The following is a 17,529-nucleotide window of genomic DNA, read 5'->3' on the forward strand; positions in this document are numbered from 1 at the left end:
CACCCCGATTGATGTATCCCCTCTACCCAGAGTGTGGTTCTACTCAGTAAGTCTGGGGTGGGGACTAAATATCTGGATTTCTAACTCGTTCTCAGGCTACAGAGATGCGCTAGTCTCAGCACTACACTTTGTGAACCACAGTTTTGAGAGGTTTTCATTTAAAATCCACTGTTCTCGCATTGGGTTGGGATTTAGGGCCCGGTCACCGAAGCTCCTCGGTGATCTATTGCTTTCCCCTCCATCCCAGCTACAGACATGACCACGCCCCCACTCGTCTATTGGTCTGCTGGCCCTGCGGCTGCTCCGCCCACACACCCGTTCCTCAGTCCCTCGAGGCAGAACTGCTGCTGCCAGAGCAGACGATCCAAGACGTGGCTCCCAGGCTGAGGAACCATGTTGGACTTCGCGATCTTCGCCGTGACCTTCTTGCTGGCACTGGTGGGAGCAGTGCTCTACCTCTACCCGGTAACCCATCTTGGCTCTCAGGAGCTCTGGATGCTGTCCGAGCCTCTCTAGTCCAGCGTTCGCTTTGCTTAGCCGGGGTCAGACGGCAGGGGGCGGGTCTGAGGGGAGGCGCTGGCTGGAACCCGTCACGTGGTGCAACACGCGGATCACGTGGCACAGCACGTGGGTCACGTGTCGCCGAACCCTTTCAGTGTGAGTTTACCGTGGGGGTCCTGGGCCGTTCAGCCAAACCTGGGTTCGGGTGTCCATCGCTAAGAGGAAGATGCCTTTACCAGGGCCTGGGTCCGCAGTCCGGCCTCACGCAGGAACGGGAGATTCCCTGGTCCTGACCGCCGGGCCGCGTAGCGAGACCTGGTCTCTAAAAAACCAAAGTAACCCCAGAAAGCTCTGCAGAGCAGAGCAGAGCTGGTTTTATGGTAAAAGTTGAGAAATAGCTGGACGTCACAGTCAACGCAGGGAACAAGTTAGATAAAATTGAGGGTTACAGTGTAAAATACAGTATATGAAGGGAGCTGGACGTGTGCTCATGGTGGAGCCCTTGGCTGGCACGCACGGACTGAGTTCATTCTCAGCTCCAAAGAAATATAAATTTCAAAAGAGGAATGATTCGTATTTTAAAGTAGGGAGGGCAAAAGGTAACGAGACATTTGAGCCAGGTGTGGTGGCACACATCTGTATTCCCAGCATTATGGAGGCAGATGCAGGAGGACCTCAAGTTTGGACTCAGAAAAAAAAAAAAAAAAAAAAAAAAAAAAAAGGTAGAGATGTAGTTCACTGTGAAGTCTCTGGACCCAGTCCCCAGTAAACAGAGACACACAACACACACAGATTTGAGGTGAAGGTGTCAAGGTGCAGGCCAATCTGGTTTCGAAGAGAGCATTCCAGGTAAAAGGAGTGAGGAAACCCTCAGGGGACTGTGTGGCCTCTGTGCCTGGACTGAAGTGATGGGGAGGAAAGACAAATTTTAAGTGGCTTGTAGGTAAGCAGTTTTGTGGCCTTTCATTCTGTATGCTACTGGAGAGTTTCAAAGGATGACTGACATTTACAATTTAAGGAGAATTTTAAAATTAGTATTAAAGAGCCTGGGATTTAGCTCAGTAGTTCGCTGCCTGCCTCACGAGCACAACGTCCTGAGTTCGATCCCCAGGACAAAAAAAAGAATTAGTATTAAAGCCAGGCACAGTGACATGCACCTGTAATCCTAGCTATACGTGAAGCTGGGGCAGGAAAGTTACAAGTTAGAAACTTCTTGCCTGTCAAAATAGCAAGACCCATCTCAAAACATTTTTAATCTTATTAGATAAAATTTTAAAAATTCTGGTTGCTATGTGAACAGAATTGTGATCTTGGGTATGACAATCATTTTGTTGAGAAATTGAGTTGGCTTGGAGCTGGGCATGGTGGCACATGCCTGTAATCCCAGCACTCGGGAGGCTGAGGTAGGAGGATTGCTGTGAGCTCGACACCAGCCTGGACTACATAATTCCAGGTCAGTCTCAACTAGACAGTGAGACCCTGTCTCCACCCCCCCAGTTGAGTCGGCTTGGACCATGGAAGTAGCCTCAGACAGAGATGGTGAGAACTCTGCCATTGTGAGGACAAAGCCACTGGATTTTCCAAAGGATTAGATGTGAACTTGTGAGCAAAAGAAAGGCATTAAAAAAACAGTGTTTTTCAGCCTGGTAGATGGAAAGATGTACTAAGGGCTGGGGATTTAGCTCCGTGGTCCCAGCACCTGCCTCAGAAGCACAAAGACCCCAGGTTCGATCACTGGTACCAAAAAAAAATAAAAAAAAAAAAAAAAAAAAAAAAAAAAAAAAAAAAAAGATGTACTGACTCTAAGGAAAGTCAGTCAGAGATTTTGTTGTTTAGTTACATTTAATCTTATTTTGGTGGGAGGCAACGGGTATTCATGGAAATTATGAGTATGGTTTTGGGTACACTAGCTTTGAGAGATACCTCTTAGACATCCAGGTGAAGATAATAGGATATATAAGTTTTGAGTTTTAAAGGAAAAGACTAGGCTGGATATATAGGTTTGGGAGCTCCCAGTATGTAGGTGGTCCTAAAGCTAAGAGGCTTCTTGTTGTCTCCCAGGGATTTTAAAGAAAAGAGAGATGTCTGAGAATTCTTCAGTGTTTAGAGATTGAGAAGAGGGAGAGGAGCAGGCAGATAAATAGAAGGAATCCAAAAGTTTTGAGCATAAGAGAATAATCAGCTGAATCAAATGTTGTAGATAAGTGAATTAAGGCCTGAATATTTTGTAACATACAGATTTATTCCCACCTGGGAATTTTTTGCCAATGGCGTAAAAGCAGAACTGGAAGGGAAAATTGCATGCTGTTGATTTTCTTGGAGAAGCTTGCCATGGCTAATTTTCTTAATACGAAATCAGCTGTTCTCAAGTGCAACTCAAGTCCTCACCTCACCTGGGATGGCTGCTGTTCTCATCAGGGGAGCTATGGTCTTCACCTTGACTGTCACTTCCTGGCTGCAGTGCATGCAGATCTCTCAGCATGGTGGCCCAAATCCTTCACCCTGCCGGTGCAGACTTTCTAGCTTCCTGGTGCAGATCTCAATATGGACTTGTATGGGGCATTTCCTTGGGCTCTAGGCCTTCAACTGGGCTTGTGTGGGACAGTGTCATGGGATCCAGGCCCTTGGTTACATTCTTTGGGTTTTCTAGCCTGTGGACAGACCTCTTATGCTCATTTGCATTTGACTTTTTGGGTGAATATTATAATCCTATAAATTAAGAGTCTTGCATTAAATCTTTTCCCTTGCAATTCTTAATTATGACACTGCCAGTGCTTCCTTGGATCATCTACCAAATTATAGTGCTATCAGTCAAGTCAACGTGGCTGTGTCTTCCTTGGCCTGTGTTTTTCTCTACCTGCATGGCTTCAGGGGCAGAGTTGATAGAGCTTGGGATTTTATCAGAATTGAGGTTTTGCTGATGATTATGAAAAAAGGATAGAGGAAAAGGAGTTGAAATACGTGCAAAGGAGTTGTGGTAATGACAATATGAAATCTAAGTTGGGTAGAGTGGGAAATGAGTATATGAGTAGGTGTTTTAAAAGTTCCTGTAGGGTGGGCTGGGGATTTAGCTCAGTGGAGCCGCCACTTGCCTCACAAGCGCAAGGTCCTCAGTTTGAATCCCGGTACCCCCCAAAAAACGTTCCTTTAGGGTAAGAATATTTTTTGAATCAAGATATTAAAGAGAGAAAAGATAGGAGGTGATTAGAGATTTGGGCGCCTGAAATTAAAATTTTAGTGATGTTAAATTTACTGGTAATGTGAAGACCTAATATATGATCGTGGCGATGAATGGCTGAAGTAGGATGAAGATTTGAGTAGGGGTAGAGTTAGGTCCTCAGGAAAGAAGATAAACTGTAGAAATAGAGTCTCAGCACAGTGATGGTGAAACTATGGCACCTGTGCCACAGCCAGCTGTTTGTTATCATTGCAACCTCTAAAAGGTTTGCCATTGGGGGTATTTATGATTTAAAATGTCCAGGGCTTCCTGTGGTATTTTAACAAAAGAAAGGTCATAGCCAGGTATAGTGATGAACACCTGTAATCCCAACACTTGGAAGGCTGAGGCAGGAGATTCAGGGCCAGCCTAGGCTACCTAGTGAGTTCAAGGCCAACCTGAGTTTTAGAGCAACACCCTATCTTGAAAAACAAAACAATCAAAATAAAAACAAACATGAGCTAGGGCAGCTCCAATGAGCTAAATCCCTGGCCCAATTTTGATAAATTCTTTAACTACAAGGAGCATAATTATTTCAGGATTGAAACTATTATAAACATGGACATAGTTTGTTTTTTTTTTTAACCATGCCAGTTGGGACCAGTGTACTTGATATATATTAAAATGCATTCGATAGATAGATAGTCTTTGAATACCTTAGTTTATTTGACAAAAGAATATTTTTCCCTTTCCATGCAAATAACCCATTTTTTAAAATAATTTTTTAGATTCAAGTGAGTAGGAAAACCATTGTTTAAGGTTCTGCCTGTCTTAATAAACACATCTGATTTGCAGGATATACGATAACTCATTGTACAGAACTAATCCCAGGATTCGAGGGGGGAGCTGAGGCAGAAGGATCACTGCAAGTTCAAGGCCAGCCTGTGCTACATAGTGAGTTTAAGGCCTGCCTGGAGTGCATAGGGAGACTTTGTCTCAAAACAACAAAACAAAATAAGATGAAAACATTTTTTTTTTTTTTTTCCTTAAGGCTTCTAGGCAAGCTGCAGGAATTCCAGGCATTGCTCCAACTGAAGAAAAGTAAGTATTTGTACTTCAAGTAGAGTCAATTCTTCATTTTTGGTAACAAAGCTAAACCATATTTTCAGATTATCATCTTGTTTAATTCCTTTGTTCACTTTAAATTTACCTGTGCACATACATTGTAAACTTTAAGAACTAAAAGGATGCAGGTCCAAAACATGATTTACTTTCACTTCTCCTTGCCAGAGAAAGCTGAAAATAGATAGAATTTAGAAAGAAAGATGAAAAAGTTGCCATAGCTGATGTGATGATCTTCATCAGCCTGTGATGATGTCTGTTGCCAGCTCAGAATGAGGTGCTGCCAGAGTTGGGCATTCTCCAGAATCTAAGTCAGACGTTCCTAGTGTAGCTTTCTCACTTGGTTTTAAGTGTTTTGAATTCTCAAAATTCTTGGAAAAATCTATGTCTAAATATAACTATAGAAGCACACAGCAAGAAGGCAAATATAATTGGGTTTTGGATTTTGGGGTAATTTAAATTTCATGAAAGTTTGCTCTTATCTGTTGACATAGTTAATTCAGAATCAACTGGTTTTTCTGAATTTTTCAAGTTAAATTGTATCGTTAAATGTTTCATTTTTTATCAGAGATGGCAATCTTCCAGATATTGTGAACAGTGGAAGTTTGCACGAGTTCCTGGTTAATCTGCACGAGAGATACGGGCCTGTGGTCTCTTTCTGGTTTGGCAGGCGCCTTGTGGTTAGCCTGGGTACAGTGGAGGTACTGAAGCAGCATATCAACCCCAACAGGACTTGTAAGTTCCGTTTTCTAATTAGTTGATTGTTATTTTTGAAGAGTAAATGTTTATAAGTAACTATACATTGTTTTTGGATAGGAAGAGGTAACATTTATTATTTATGTATTTATTTATTTATTGAGCATTTTGTGCTGCCTAGACATTGTGCTTCATTTCACCTCATTTAAGACAATGTTGTAAAATTATATTTTTTGTTAATTTGTAGACCTATACAACAAAACTTCACTGTAAAGTATAATAGGATTTTTTGGGAAACCTGAAAAATAATTTGACATTTGATTCCCAGTAACATTAAAAAATGTTGTAGGGCGCATCTTGAAGATTAAATATATAATGAGCAACCTGGAAAAAACCAAAAGAGTGTTTTTTTTTTTTTTTTTGGTACTGGGGATTGAACTCGGATCCTTGCGCTTGCAAGGCAGGTCACTGAACCGCTGAGCTAAATTCCTGGCCCCCTAAAGAGTCTTAATAAGGGAAAACTTTGTACCATCGTGCAGTGGTGGCAAACCTATGGTACACATGTTATTTGTTTTTCTTTTAAGACAAAAGATGTTAATGTATGGATTGTTTTTTCTGAACCTAAAACCCCAGTATTCAAGTTTAATTACAGTGTTCCCACTTTGTGATGAATGAGTGGGTTTTGGGTTGCAGTTTGGACACTCTAAAAGGTTTGCCATCACTAGTGTAGTGGTATAAAGCTAGATTAATCTACAGACTCTTCAGAAAGCAAACCTATGCTACAAATAATTAAAATAGCAGGATTGTTTTGTTTTCATCTTTCTGTGACTGCTTTATTCTACTTAGCATAACATTCTCCAGGTTATGTCTTCTTGAAAACAACAGAATTTCCTCCTTTTCTAAGGCTGATTATTAGTCAATTATGTGTATTTATCACTTAAAATTTTTTTATGCTTATCTTTTTTTGGCACTGGGGATTGAACTCTGGTCCTTGTGCTTGCAAGGCAGGCCACCGAACTGCTGAGCTAAATCCCCAGCCCCTTATGCTTATCTTTTCTTAAAGATAGTATTATTATTTTTTTGTTTTGTTTTGTTTTGTTTTTTGAGACAGGGTCTCACTACGTAGTTGAGACTGACCTGGAACTCACTATGTATGTAGCCCAGGCTGGTCTAGAACTCATAGTGATCCTCCTGTCTTAGCCTCCTGAGTGCCAGCATTACAGGTGTGCGCCGGCATTACAGGCGTGCACCACCATGCCCAGCAAAGATAGTATTTTATAATAAGAGATAAAAGATAAATATTTTTGAAAACCAGTTAGATATTTGAAAAAAATATTAATCCCTTCATTATCTTTTTTTTTTCTGTACCAGAGATAGTACTCAGGACCTTGCACTTGCAAGGTAGGCGCAGTGCCACTGAGCTAAATCCCTGGCCCTACTGCATTGTCTTTTATGTCATATTCCAAATGATTAAAATATGAAGACACGAAAAGAAGAAAACATGACTAAATATTAAACTTTTTTTTGGCAGCAAGAAGTATTGTTACATCATTTCTTACAATAATACAAGACTAAAGGCCAGGCATGGTGATGTATGCCTATGATCCCAGCCACCAGGAGGCTGAGGCAGGAAGATTGCAAGTTTGAGGCCAGCCTGGTCTATATAGTGAGACCCTGTCACAAAACACCAAAAGAAACAAATCAACTGACCAAATAGTAAGAAATGAGAAAACTGTTTCATACACACATATGTGCACACACATACATACACACACACTATAAAAACTAATAAGAAAGCAAAACAACTAGGTGTGGTGGTGCATATCTGTAACCCCAACACTCAGGAGGCTGAGGCAGGAGGATGAGCTCAAGGCCAGCCTGGATTACATAACGAGTTCAGGGTTAGCCTGGACTATGCATAGCAAGACCCTGACTCAAAAAACCAAAAAAATAAAAAGAACACAAAACAAACCACTCTTGTAAAAAAATGAGCAAAACCAAAGTAATTAAGAAAGATGAAATACAAGTGGCCAGTAAACAAATGAAGAGATTTCAAGTTCACTCATAATCTTTTGGAAACAAGTAAAAATGAGATTTTCACCTGATTAAAAGAAATGAAAAATACAGGTGAAACTGTTAAGGGAATTGTGAAAAAATTGTTTGGGGAATTGTGAAAAAAAAAAAAAATGCCGTGATCTCAGCTATCATCTCATCAGTTACCCTTCTTGATCTTTGGGGGATTTTTTTGGAAGGTTTTGCTGTTGTTGCTGGTTTGTTTTGTTTTGTTTGTTTGTTTTTGATTTGAGACAGGGTCTGACTATGTAGTTCAGGCTGACTTTGAACTTGCTATGTACCCTAGGCTGGCCTGATCTCCCAGCAATCCTCCTGCCTCATCCTCACAAATGCTGGGATTATAGGTTTACGTGCACCACCTTGCCTAGCAAGTGACTGTTTTTCAGTGATGTTTTTTATTTAGAAAGTTTGACCTGTCTGTTCCAGTGGACCCTTTTGAAACCATGCTGAAGTCATTGCTGAGGTATCAGTCTGGTGGTGAGAGTGTGAGTCAGCACCACCTTGGAAAGAAGCTGTGTGGCCGTGCTGTGATGGAGGCTCTGCAGAGTAACTTTGCTCTCCTGCTAAAGGTGAGGTGCTGAGTAGATTGGTCTGGTGTTCTGCAGTGTTGAATAATAGTATGTTTTAAAACTTTTGGTATGCTGTCTTTGCCACTCTTTCCTTGTGTCTCTCTAAGCTGATTTTTTCTCTTGAAATTTTTAAACAAAATGAAAGAAACACACAAAAACCCATACACTTAAAAAAGAAAATAGCATTATGAATTGTAGACTCACTTTGTAAAGATTTGTTTTATTTTGTTTCTGGTTTTTGTTTTTGTGGTGCTTGAGATGGAACCCAGGGCCCCACACATGGCTAGGCAGTTGCTTCACCACTAAGTTACATCCCCAGGCTTCCTGAGTAACTGGAAAGATGGAACAGAGAGACCTGAGCTCTTCTGTGTCTATTGATTTTTCTGTTGTTGTCAGGCCAGAATCTTTTGTTTTGTTTTTTTGAGACAGGGTCTCGCTCTGCAGTTCAAACTGATCTTAAACTACATAGTAGCACCCTCTCTCAGAAAACAAAACAGGGCTGCGGATTTAACTCAGTGGTTCTGCTGCCAAGTGCAAGGTCCCGAGTTTGATCTCTGGTACAGAAAAAAAAGAATAGTTAAAAACCAAACAAAACAACCCTGCCAAAAAATTGTGAACACATTATGATCTCAAAAATATGTATTAATATACTTTATATATAGTGAAATTATGGCTCTTTTTTTTAATTGAGTTTATTGGTACATTTTAGGTATACATTCATTACTGGGATCTTGTACCTTTACATGACAGGTTATGGGTGTTTTCTTTATACTACTAGATGTTCCATGTTTTATATAGTAACCATATATTACTTTATATATATATATCTATATATGATACATATAATGCTGGAATTACTGGCATGTGCCATCACATTAACTTCCTATTTTATGATAGCCTCTATTTTATTCTTTCTCCTTCCTTCCTCCCTCCCTCTCTCCTTTTCTTCTTTCCTTCCCTCTGTCCTTTCTGAGACAGGATCTCTAAGTAGTTTAGGTTGGTTGTGAACTCATTGTGTAACTCAGGCTGACCAGGAATTTGTGGCAATCCTCCTGCCTCAGCCTCCAAAGGGCTGGGATTATAGGTGTGAGCCACCACACCCCACAGAATTTTTGGTAGAACTGGTGATTAAACCCAGGGCTTCATGCATGCTATGACATGCTCTGCTTCTGAGCTACAGTCCAAGACTACAGACTTAATCCTTTTTGTTTTTTTCCCATTTTTCTCTCTGCTCAAAGACAAATCCAAGTGGAAAATTCATTTCAAATTTTTACATTTTTTTCATTCATTGATTTTATTGGTACATTTTAGTTATACAGTGTGATAACATTCGTTATTGGGAATTTATACCTTTACATAACATATCTTGGTTCTTTTTTCCCCATTCCCCTGCCCTCCCTTCAACCCATTCACCCTTCTGTATTTACAGACTTTGTTTCTGTTTTATCCTTTTCATATATTTATTCCTTTCCCTTTTCTTTCCCCTACCCTTCCCACTTCCCCTTCCTCTTTAGACCTTTTCTTCCTATGTCACATTATTTATAATACATTTTGTTCCTTATTTACACTTGCAGTTTCTCACACCAGAGAAACTATTCAGTATTTACGCATGTGTGTCCTATTTATTTCACTTGAGTATGGCCTCAATGTACATACATTTAGCTATAAATGTCTAGCTTCTCTTTCTTTATGGCTAAGTAGTACTCCATTTAATTTTTTTTTAACCCACATTTTCTTTATCCAGTCTCCATTTGGGCAGTTGGGCTGTTTTTAAGTTTTAGCTATTACAAACTGTGCTGCTGTAAATGGGTGCACATATATTGCTTTGGTATGATTCTTTAATTCTTTTAGGAAGATACCCAGCAGGGAAATAGCTGGGTCAAATGGGACCTCTAATCCTAGTTATTTGAGGCATCTCTGTACTAATTTCCACAGTGACTACACTGGTCTGCATTCCTATCAGTAGTAGAGAAGGGATCCTTTCTCCCCACAACCCCACCAGCTTTTGTTATTGGTTAATTTCTTGATAGCAGCCATTTTTGGGGGGTGAGGTGGAATCTCAGCGTTGTTTTCATCTGCATCTCTTGAATGACCAATAATGTTGAACATTTTTTCATTTTTTGTTTGTTTTTTGGTTTTCTGAGACAGGGTCTCACTATGTAGTTGAGACTGACCTGGAACTCACTGTGTAGCCCAGGCTGGTTTTGAACTCACAGTGATCCTCCTGCCTCAATCTCCCGTATGCTGGGATTACAGGCGGGCACCACCACAACTGGTTGAACATTTTTTCATTGTTTATTTGCTGTTCCTCCTTCTTTGTCTGAGAAATGTTCATTTGAAATGTTCAGTTGAAAAGGATGGAGTGTTTCCAAGTTCATTTATGGAAGCCAGTATTACTGTGATTCCAAAACCATATAAAGACCCAACTGAAAAAGAAAACTATAGGCCTATCTACTTAATGAACATAGATGCCAAAATCCTGAGCAAGATATTAGCAAATAGATTGCAGCACATTATCAACTAGGTCATATATCACAATCAAGTAGGTTTCATCTCAAGTTACAAAGATGGTTCAACATGTATAAGTCAATAAATGTAATATGTCACATAAATAAGAGCAAGGTCAAAAACCATATGATCATATTAATAGATGCAGAAAAGACTTGACAAAATCCAGCACCCCTTTCTGATAAAAACCCTGAAGACAGGTGTAGAAGGACCATATCTCAGTATGATAAGAGCTATTTATGGCATACCAATAGCTAGCATCATACTAAATGGGAAAAACAACATTGATTCCCCTAAAATCAGGAACAAGACAAGGATGTCTACTACCATGTCTTCTACTCAGCATAGTATGTGAAACATTAGCCAGAGCAATTAGGCAAAAGAAAGAAATAAAAGGGATACAAATAGGAAAGGAAGAATCAAATTATGATTATTTGCAGATGACATGAAATGCTACATAGAAGACCCAAATAACTCCACCAAAAATCTCTAGAATTAATAACAAACATCAGCAGTGTAGCAGGATACAAGATCAACACACAAAAATCATTTGCATTTGTAGATAGCAGTAATGAGAAGGAAATTATGAAAATACCATTCACAATGACTTGAATAAAAAAGAAATACCTAGGAATTGACCTAACCAAGGAAGTGAAAGACCTCTGCAAAGAAAATTATAGTACTCTGAAAATGGAGATTGAAGAGGACATCAGAAAATGGAGAGATTTCTCCTAAGCCTCCATAGGTAGAACCAATACTGTCAAAATGGCTATACTCCCAGAATTGTTATACAGATTCAATGCCTTCTGCAATCAAATTACCAACAGTATACTTTACATATCTTGAAAAAACAGTTCTAAAATTCATATGGAGCCAGAAAAGACCCAGATAGCAAAAGTAATTTTGGGTAACAAGAGCAAAGCAGGAGGCACAGCAATACTTGGCTTCATGCTGTACTACAAAGCAGTAGTGACAAAAATGGCATGGTACTAGAAAAAAAACACAGGGGCCAGGAATTTAGCTCAGTGATTCTGCCACCTGCCTCACAAGTGCAAGGTCCTGAGTTTGATCCCTGGTACCAAAAAAAAAAAAAAACCAGACACATGATCAATGAAACAGAATTGAGAATACAGAAATATCCCCAGACACATTCTACTATTTGATCTTTGACAAAGGGCCCACAAGCATGTTGGAGGAAAAATGACGTGTTCATTGAGTGATGCTAGGAAAACTGGTTATCTGTTTGCAGAAGATTGAAACAGGACCCATATCTCTCATCATACATTAAATTAAAATAAAAATGGATCAAAGATCTAAACAGTAAAACAAAAGTCCTGGAAGATGAAGTAGGTAAAACTTAAAGATACAGATATAAGAGGGCCGGGGATTTAGCTCAGTGGTTCCACTGCTTGCCTCTCAAGCACAAGGACCCAAATTCAATCCCTGGTATCTCCCCCCAAAAAGATATAGGTATAAGAAAAGATTTTCTAAACAGAACCTGAATCTCACAAGAAATAACAGCATGAATCAACAAATGGGATTATATCAGACTAAAATCTTCTGTAGAGCAAAAGAATCAGTAGAATGAAGAGACAACCTACAGAATGAAAAAAAATTTTTCCAGCTACTCAGAGAACTAACATCTAGAATATACAAAGAACTAAAAAAAAAACCACCTAAAATTAAATGCCCATTCAAGAAATGGATAAGAGAAGTGAGCAGACACTTCACAGAGGAAGAAATATAAATGATCAACAAGTACATGAAACCATGATCAACATTTCTGGCCATTAGAGAAATGCAAATTAAAACAATGCTAAGATTTCATCTTACTCTGGAAAAATTGGCAATCATTAAGAAATCAAACCAGTAACACGCTGGCATCTCTGGTGAAAAAGGAACCCTCCTTCATTGTTGGTGGGAATGTAAACTAGTAGAAACATAGAAATCAGTATGGAGATTTCTCAAAGAACTAAAAATAGGAATTCCGTATGAGCCACTCTTTTCTTGCTAGGTATCTTCCTCAAAGAGCTTATGTTATCATATTACAGCAGTATATACATTACCAGCACAATTCCTGATAGCTAAATCCTGAAAGCAGCCTGTATACCCATCAACAGATGATTGGGTAAAGAAGTTTGTCTATATATAACAATACTACTGGCCTATAAATAATGACAAATTTGACACATTTGTAGGAAAATGGATGCACCTGGAAAATACAGTGTTGAGTGAAATAAACCAGACACACAAACTTAAATACCATATGGTATCTCTCATTTGAGTGAGGCAAAGCACAAAGAGAATGGTAAAGAATAGATAGAAGGGGAAAGGGTATGGATCTCTTGCAATAGGGAGATTATCCAAGGAAACAAGGAGGGGAAGGGAAAATAAATAGAACAAAGATAATGCCATGTTTAGGAACCTTATAACCTCAATTAATGTAAACAACATGTCACAACATTAGCTAAGATTAGTAATATCAACAATAATGAAGAATGGTATAGAGAAAAAATGGGATAGAGGAATCAGAGGAGGATGAAGGAGAAGAAGGGGATTTTTAAAAAAGAAGAAGCAAGCTGTGGTATATACATGTAACTACTCCCAAGATGGTTATAAACTGCATGAACTGCAAGCATGTACTAATAAAATAAAGACAAGAAACTAAAGAAAAAAAAAGGTCTGAGTCCTGGCTCCAGAGTTTCTTTACTGTGGCTTGCTTCTGGTCCCCTCAGTTATATTGTGCTTGATGTTTGTTTCATCTTTAATATTGCAGTTAATACTACCCTAAAGCAGGGTGAAATTCAAAACCGCTTTCTGGGCTGGCGCACACTTGTAGTCCTAGATGCTGGTGAGGCTGAAGCAGGAGGATCTCAAATTTTAAGTCAGATTGGCAGATTACTGAGACGGTTATCTCAATATTAAAACAAACAAGGGATAGGGATGTAGCTTGGTGGCAAAACCCCTCTGGGTTCAGCCCCAAATACTGCTGGGAATGTAGTTTGGTGGTAGAGTGCTTGCCTAGTATATGTGACACCTGGGTTCAATCCTCAATACCACCACCTCCCAAAACAAAAAGAAAGCCAGGAGAGGTGTTGCACACCTATAATCCCAGCAGTCTTGGAAGCAGAAGCAGGAGGATCCAAAGTTCAAGTCTAGCCTGGGCAACAGCTGTACCTTAGATTGAAGGATCTGGGTTCAAGCCCCACTATGGGGGAGGGAGAGATAAATCACTTGTTTCTCTGAAATTCTAATGGCTTCACAGTGATTACTACATAATGACCCAAAGTTGTTTTGTTTTTTTGTTTTTTGGTTTTTTTTTTTTTACTGTATTGCTGGGGGCACTGTGCCGTAAATCACTATGGCCAGGTCTAACTGGTCTTGTTCTGGGGATGAGGCAGGGCCCCATGGGAGGATAATAGGCAACAAAAGGGTGTGGTGGAGCAAGGCCTGGCCAGAAGAGGACAGTCTTCTTCCCGCCCATTTGCCAGAAAATTGTCAAGCATGATGTCCTGCAGACCTGAGCTATTTTTTTTGTTCTCTTAAGACCAGCCCTTTTTACTTCCCCCTGCACTTCCCTTATCCCTACCACTATGAATAAATGCCCCACTTTTGCCTGGTGGTCTTTTTCTCCCATCAGGAGTAAGAGCCCCACCAGGCTGCACCTTTGTTTTTCTTTGCTTTTTAGTATCTCTTTTGTTTTTTCTTAATCTTCCCATATTTTTCACTCCATGGACCCTTCAGCCATGCTGGCCTTGGCACTGCTTTTTTCTGAACTACTCCAAAATCTCATTGAATATAAGCCTGCCTTTGGGTGGAACTCTGCTAAATTCAGTAACCTTGCTAACTCTAATGGTTTAAAAGGTATCAGATTTATGAGAGCTCTTCTGTTTTCCAATTCTAGTACCTTTTGCTTCTTTTCTTACTCTATTGCCATTCTGGGGCTTGGTTGGTTGTTTGGTTTAGTTACTGGAAACAACCCAAAGGCTTTCAAAACTGAGCTTCAGACCCAGTTCTTTGTATTTTTTTTACTTTGCGACAGGGTCTTGCTAAGTTACCCAGGTAGGACTCAAACTTATAGTCCTCTTGCCTCGGCCTTCCAGAATGCTGGGATTACAGGCACGCACAATCACAAAACTCAGGTGTTTTGTTTTGTTTTTGTCTGTTTTGTAGTACTCAGGATTGAACCCAGGACCTTGTGCATGCTTGGCAAATGCTCTACAACTGAGCCACATCTGTAGTCCTTCTGTCATATTTTTAGAACCCACAGTTCCTTCTCTTTTGACTAGTGTTTCTAGAGATCTTTATCAGTGTGAGTGCAGTCAGGTGAGACAAAGCACACAATCAGAGAATGCTTAATAAATAGAATTATAACAGGATTATAGTAACGAGAGTCTAGTCAGAAGTAAAGAGCACATGCAGGCCTCTAATCCCAGCTACTCAGGATACTGAAGCTGGAAGATCTAAGTTCAAGGTCAGGTAGGCAATTTAGTAAGACCTTTGACTTTAAAAAATTAAACAGGGCCAGAGATTTAGCTTGATTCCACCCTGCCTCGCAAGAACGAGGACCTGAGTTCGATACCTGGTCCACCCCCACCCCCCAAAAAATTAAACATGACTGGGGATTTAGCTCAGTGTTACTGCTGCCTGCCTCAGATCCAGAGTTCAATCCCTGGTACCAAAAAAAAAAAAAAAAATCATACTAAAAATAATGGGAATACAAATATATAGGAATACTGTAGGTCTAGAGCAGTCAGTCACCACCTCTAGGATTAAGATAGAAGGCCCTAAGAAGTTCCTTTTTATCCTGGAACAGATCCAGACCTTATGGGGCAGAGAAGTTTCTGTGGTGTCACACAGTGAAACTTGTTGGAAATGCCCCCCATGTACCTTATTGGAAACTCATTCTGTAGCATGCTGTCCCCTAGGGTGTCAGAGCTGTTCATGGAGGCATGTCTCTTCTGAGGCACAGCTTTCTGAGGGCGATGGCAGGGCATGCTGCCAGCGACTTCGTGCTGCTGGTTGCTGGCTGCTGCACACTGGCAAAGACACTATGGGAAAGGATGAAAGCACAGCAGGAGGTGCTATGTAAGTTGTAGGTGCTCAGGAGGTTGTGAGGGTTTACCTGCCAGTGTCCTAAGGAGTGTGGCACTGCAAAGTCACAGACATTGCAAGATTTGCTCCGCAGGCACGGGATTCAGAAAGAGGACCTTTTGTAGGTCTTTCCACAGGGAAAACTTATTCCAGATGGCAAAGGAAAAACTCTTAGAGGATGTTTTTATAGAGCAGGACAAGAGTTGATTTATAGGTCAGGAGCAATAAATTGTTAACGGGTATATGGTCTATGGTTGAAAAACAGTGAGGATACATAAATTTTCTGCCAAAGAATTAGCATGCATATAAAGAATGTAGCAGCTACATAATGGACATGTGTGAACATGAAGCAGTCATCACAGATGTGTGCATGATGTCGTGCTCAACCCTATTCTGTGCCTAGCAAGATGTAGTTCCCCTAGGTGTCTCTTGGAGCATGTGAATGAGGTCTTGGTTGCCTTACCTTTGACCACATTTCTAGGCAAAATTTACTCATTCTGGCTCAGAGCACTCCTGTTTTTGTCTGAAACAAAGAATGGTGTGAGGTTTGACTCATTTATGTTTGAGACCTTTCTGTTTTTACCTTAAACAATGAAGTGTAGGGCAAAGTTGGTGTTAATGGTTGTTTGCCTCAAGAGGGATGTGTTTTTCCTTCACTGGCTGTCATGATTAACTGTGTTTTTCCTGACTCAAATACAAAGAAAACCACTCTGAGTATCTGAGTATAAATCCTGTGCTTAGGTCTTCTTTCACTTTTCTTGGGTAAATATTTGGTGTGGAGTGATTGGGTCATATAGTAGTTGTATATTTAACTTTTAAGGAGTTGCCAAATCATTTTTCAAAATGTTTCTCTCTCACATGTCCACCAGCAGTTTGTGAGCACTTCCATTGCTTCATACCCTCATTGACACTTGCTATGGTCAGGTCTTTTTAATATTTAGCCAGTCTAACAGATGGGTAGTACCTTAGTTATGTTTCTTGTTGCTAGAACAAATACTTGACATTTGAAGTTAAAGGAGGAAAGGTTTATTTTAGCTCAAGGATCTTGTGCTGTTTCAGTTCGTAGTCAGCTGACTCCAAGTCGGAATGACATGGCAGAAGGGCATCGGAGAGGAGAAACACTATGGCGTGGCAAGCAGAAGGAGCAGGCAGTAAGCCTTCCTCTACCTTTATCCCATCTAGGCTACCTGCCTTTTGGGTGGTGGTTCCCAAACCCAGGGAAGGCCTTCCCATTATTCATGCCCAGGTCTATGCTGAACCAGTTTAGTTATCACACTCCCTTCATCCCAGTTTCCTGCACACTAATCCATCATCAAACACCCGTTATTCAGTCACATCTCGAAAGCCCTACCTATGAGCACATGAGGCTTTGGGGGAACATCTAGACACAAGCTATAAAAGGTAGTATATCTTGTGATTTCAATTTGCATTTCCCTGACAATTAGTGTGGTGGAAATCTTTTCATATATTTATTTGCTATTTGTAAGTATTTTTTGGCAAAGTATCTATCTTTTGCCTATATTTTGTTGGGTTGTTATTACTGAGTTTAAAGGTCTTATAATTCTGCAGATACAGATATATATAATTTTTTTTTTTTTTTTGCAGTACTGGGGATTGAACTCGGGCCTTATGCTGTAGGGCAGGTACCACACCACTGAGCTAAATCCCCAGCCCTACGTGCAGATAATTCTTTCAGTTTTGTGCTTGCCTCTTTGCATCTGGGTTTGAACCCCAACATGCAAAAACAAACAGTTCATTCCCAGTGCTCTTTGAAGATCTAGTGTTCTAAATTTTTTTTTTTTTTTTTTT

General features: G+C 40.1%; 1 protein-coding gene across 3 annotated transcripts in view; it reads left to right on the forward strand.

The window, feature by feature from the left end:
* The first annotated feature begins 278 nt into the window (after nt 1-278).
* Nucleotides 279-17,529, forward strand: part of LOC104856633 (cytochrome P450 20A1) — a 47,304-nt gene continuing 30,053 nt past the window's right edge. The window contains exons 1-4 of one of the 3 annotated variants that reach the window (XM_010616116.2): nt 279-465; nt 4,710-4,759; nt 5,349-5,515; nt 7,976-8,118. In XM_010616116.2, the coding sequence (XP_010614418.1) occupies nt 394-465; nt 4,710-4,759; nt 5,349-5,515; nt 7,976-8,118 (432 nt within the window). In that variant the 5' untranslated portion in view covers nt 279-393. Of the gene's footprint in view, nt 466-607; nt 658-4,596; nt 4,613-4,709; nt 4,760-5,348; nt 5,516-7,975; nt 8,119-17,529 lie in introns of those variants that run through there. The other 2 variants (XM_019206317.2, XM_019206318.2) reach the window with 2 other exon arrangements.

The sequence above is a fragment of the Fukomys damarensis genome, unplaced genomic scaffold (genome assembly GCF_012274545.1).
Source record: "Fukomys damarensis isolate Sample0158 unplaced genomic scaffold, DMR_v1.0_HiC HiC_scaffold_16, whole genome shotgun sequence".
In the NCBI taxonomy this organism is placed as follows: Eukaryota; Metazoa; Chordata; class Mammalia; order Rodentia; family Bathyergidae; genus Fukomys; species Fukomys damarensis.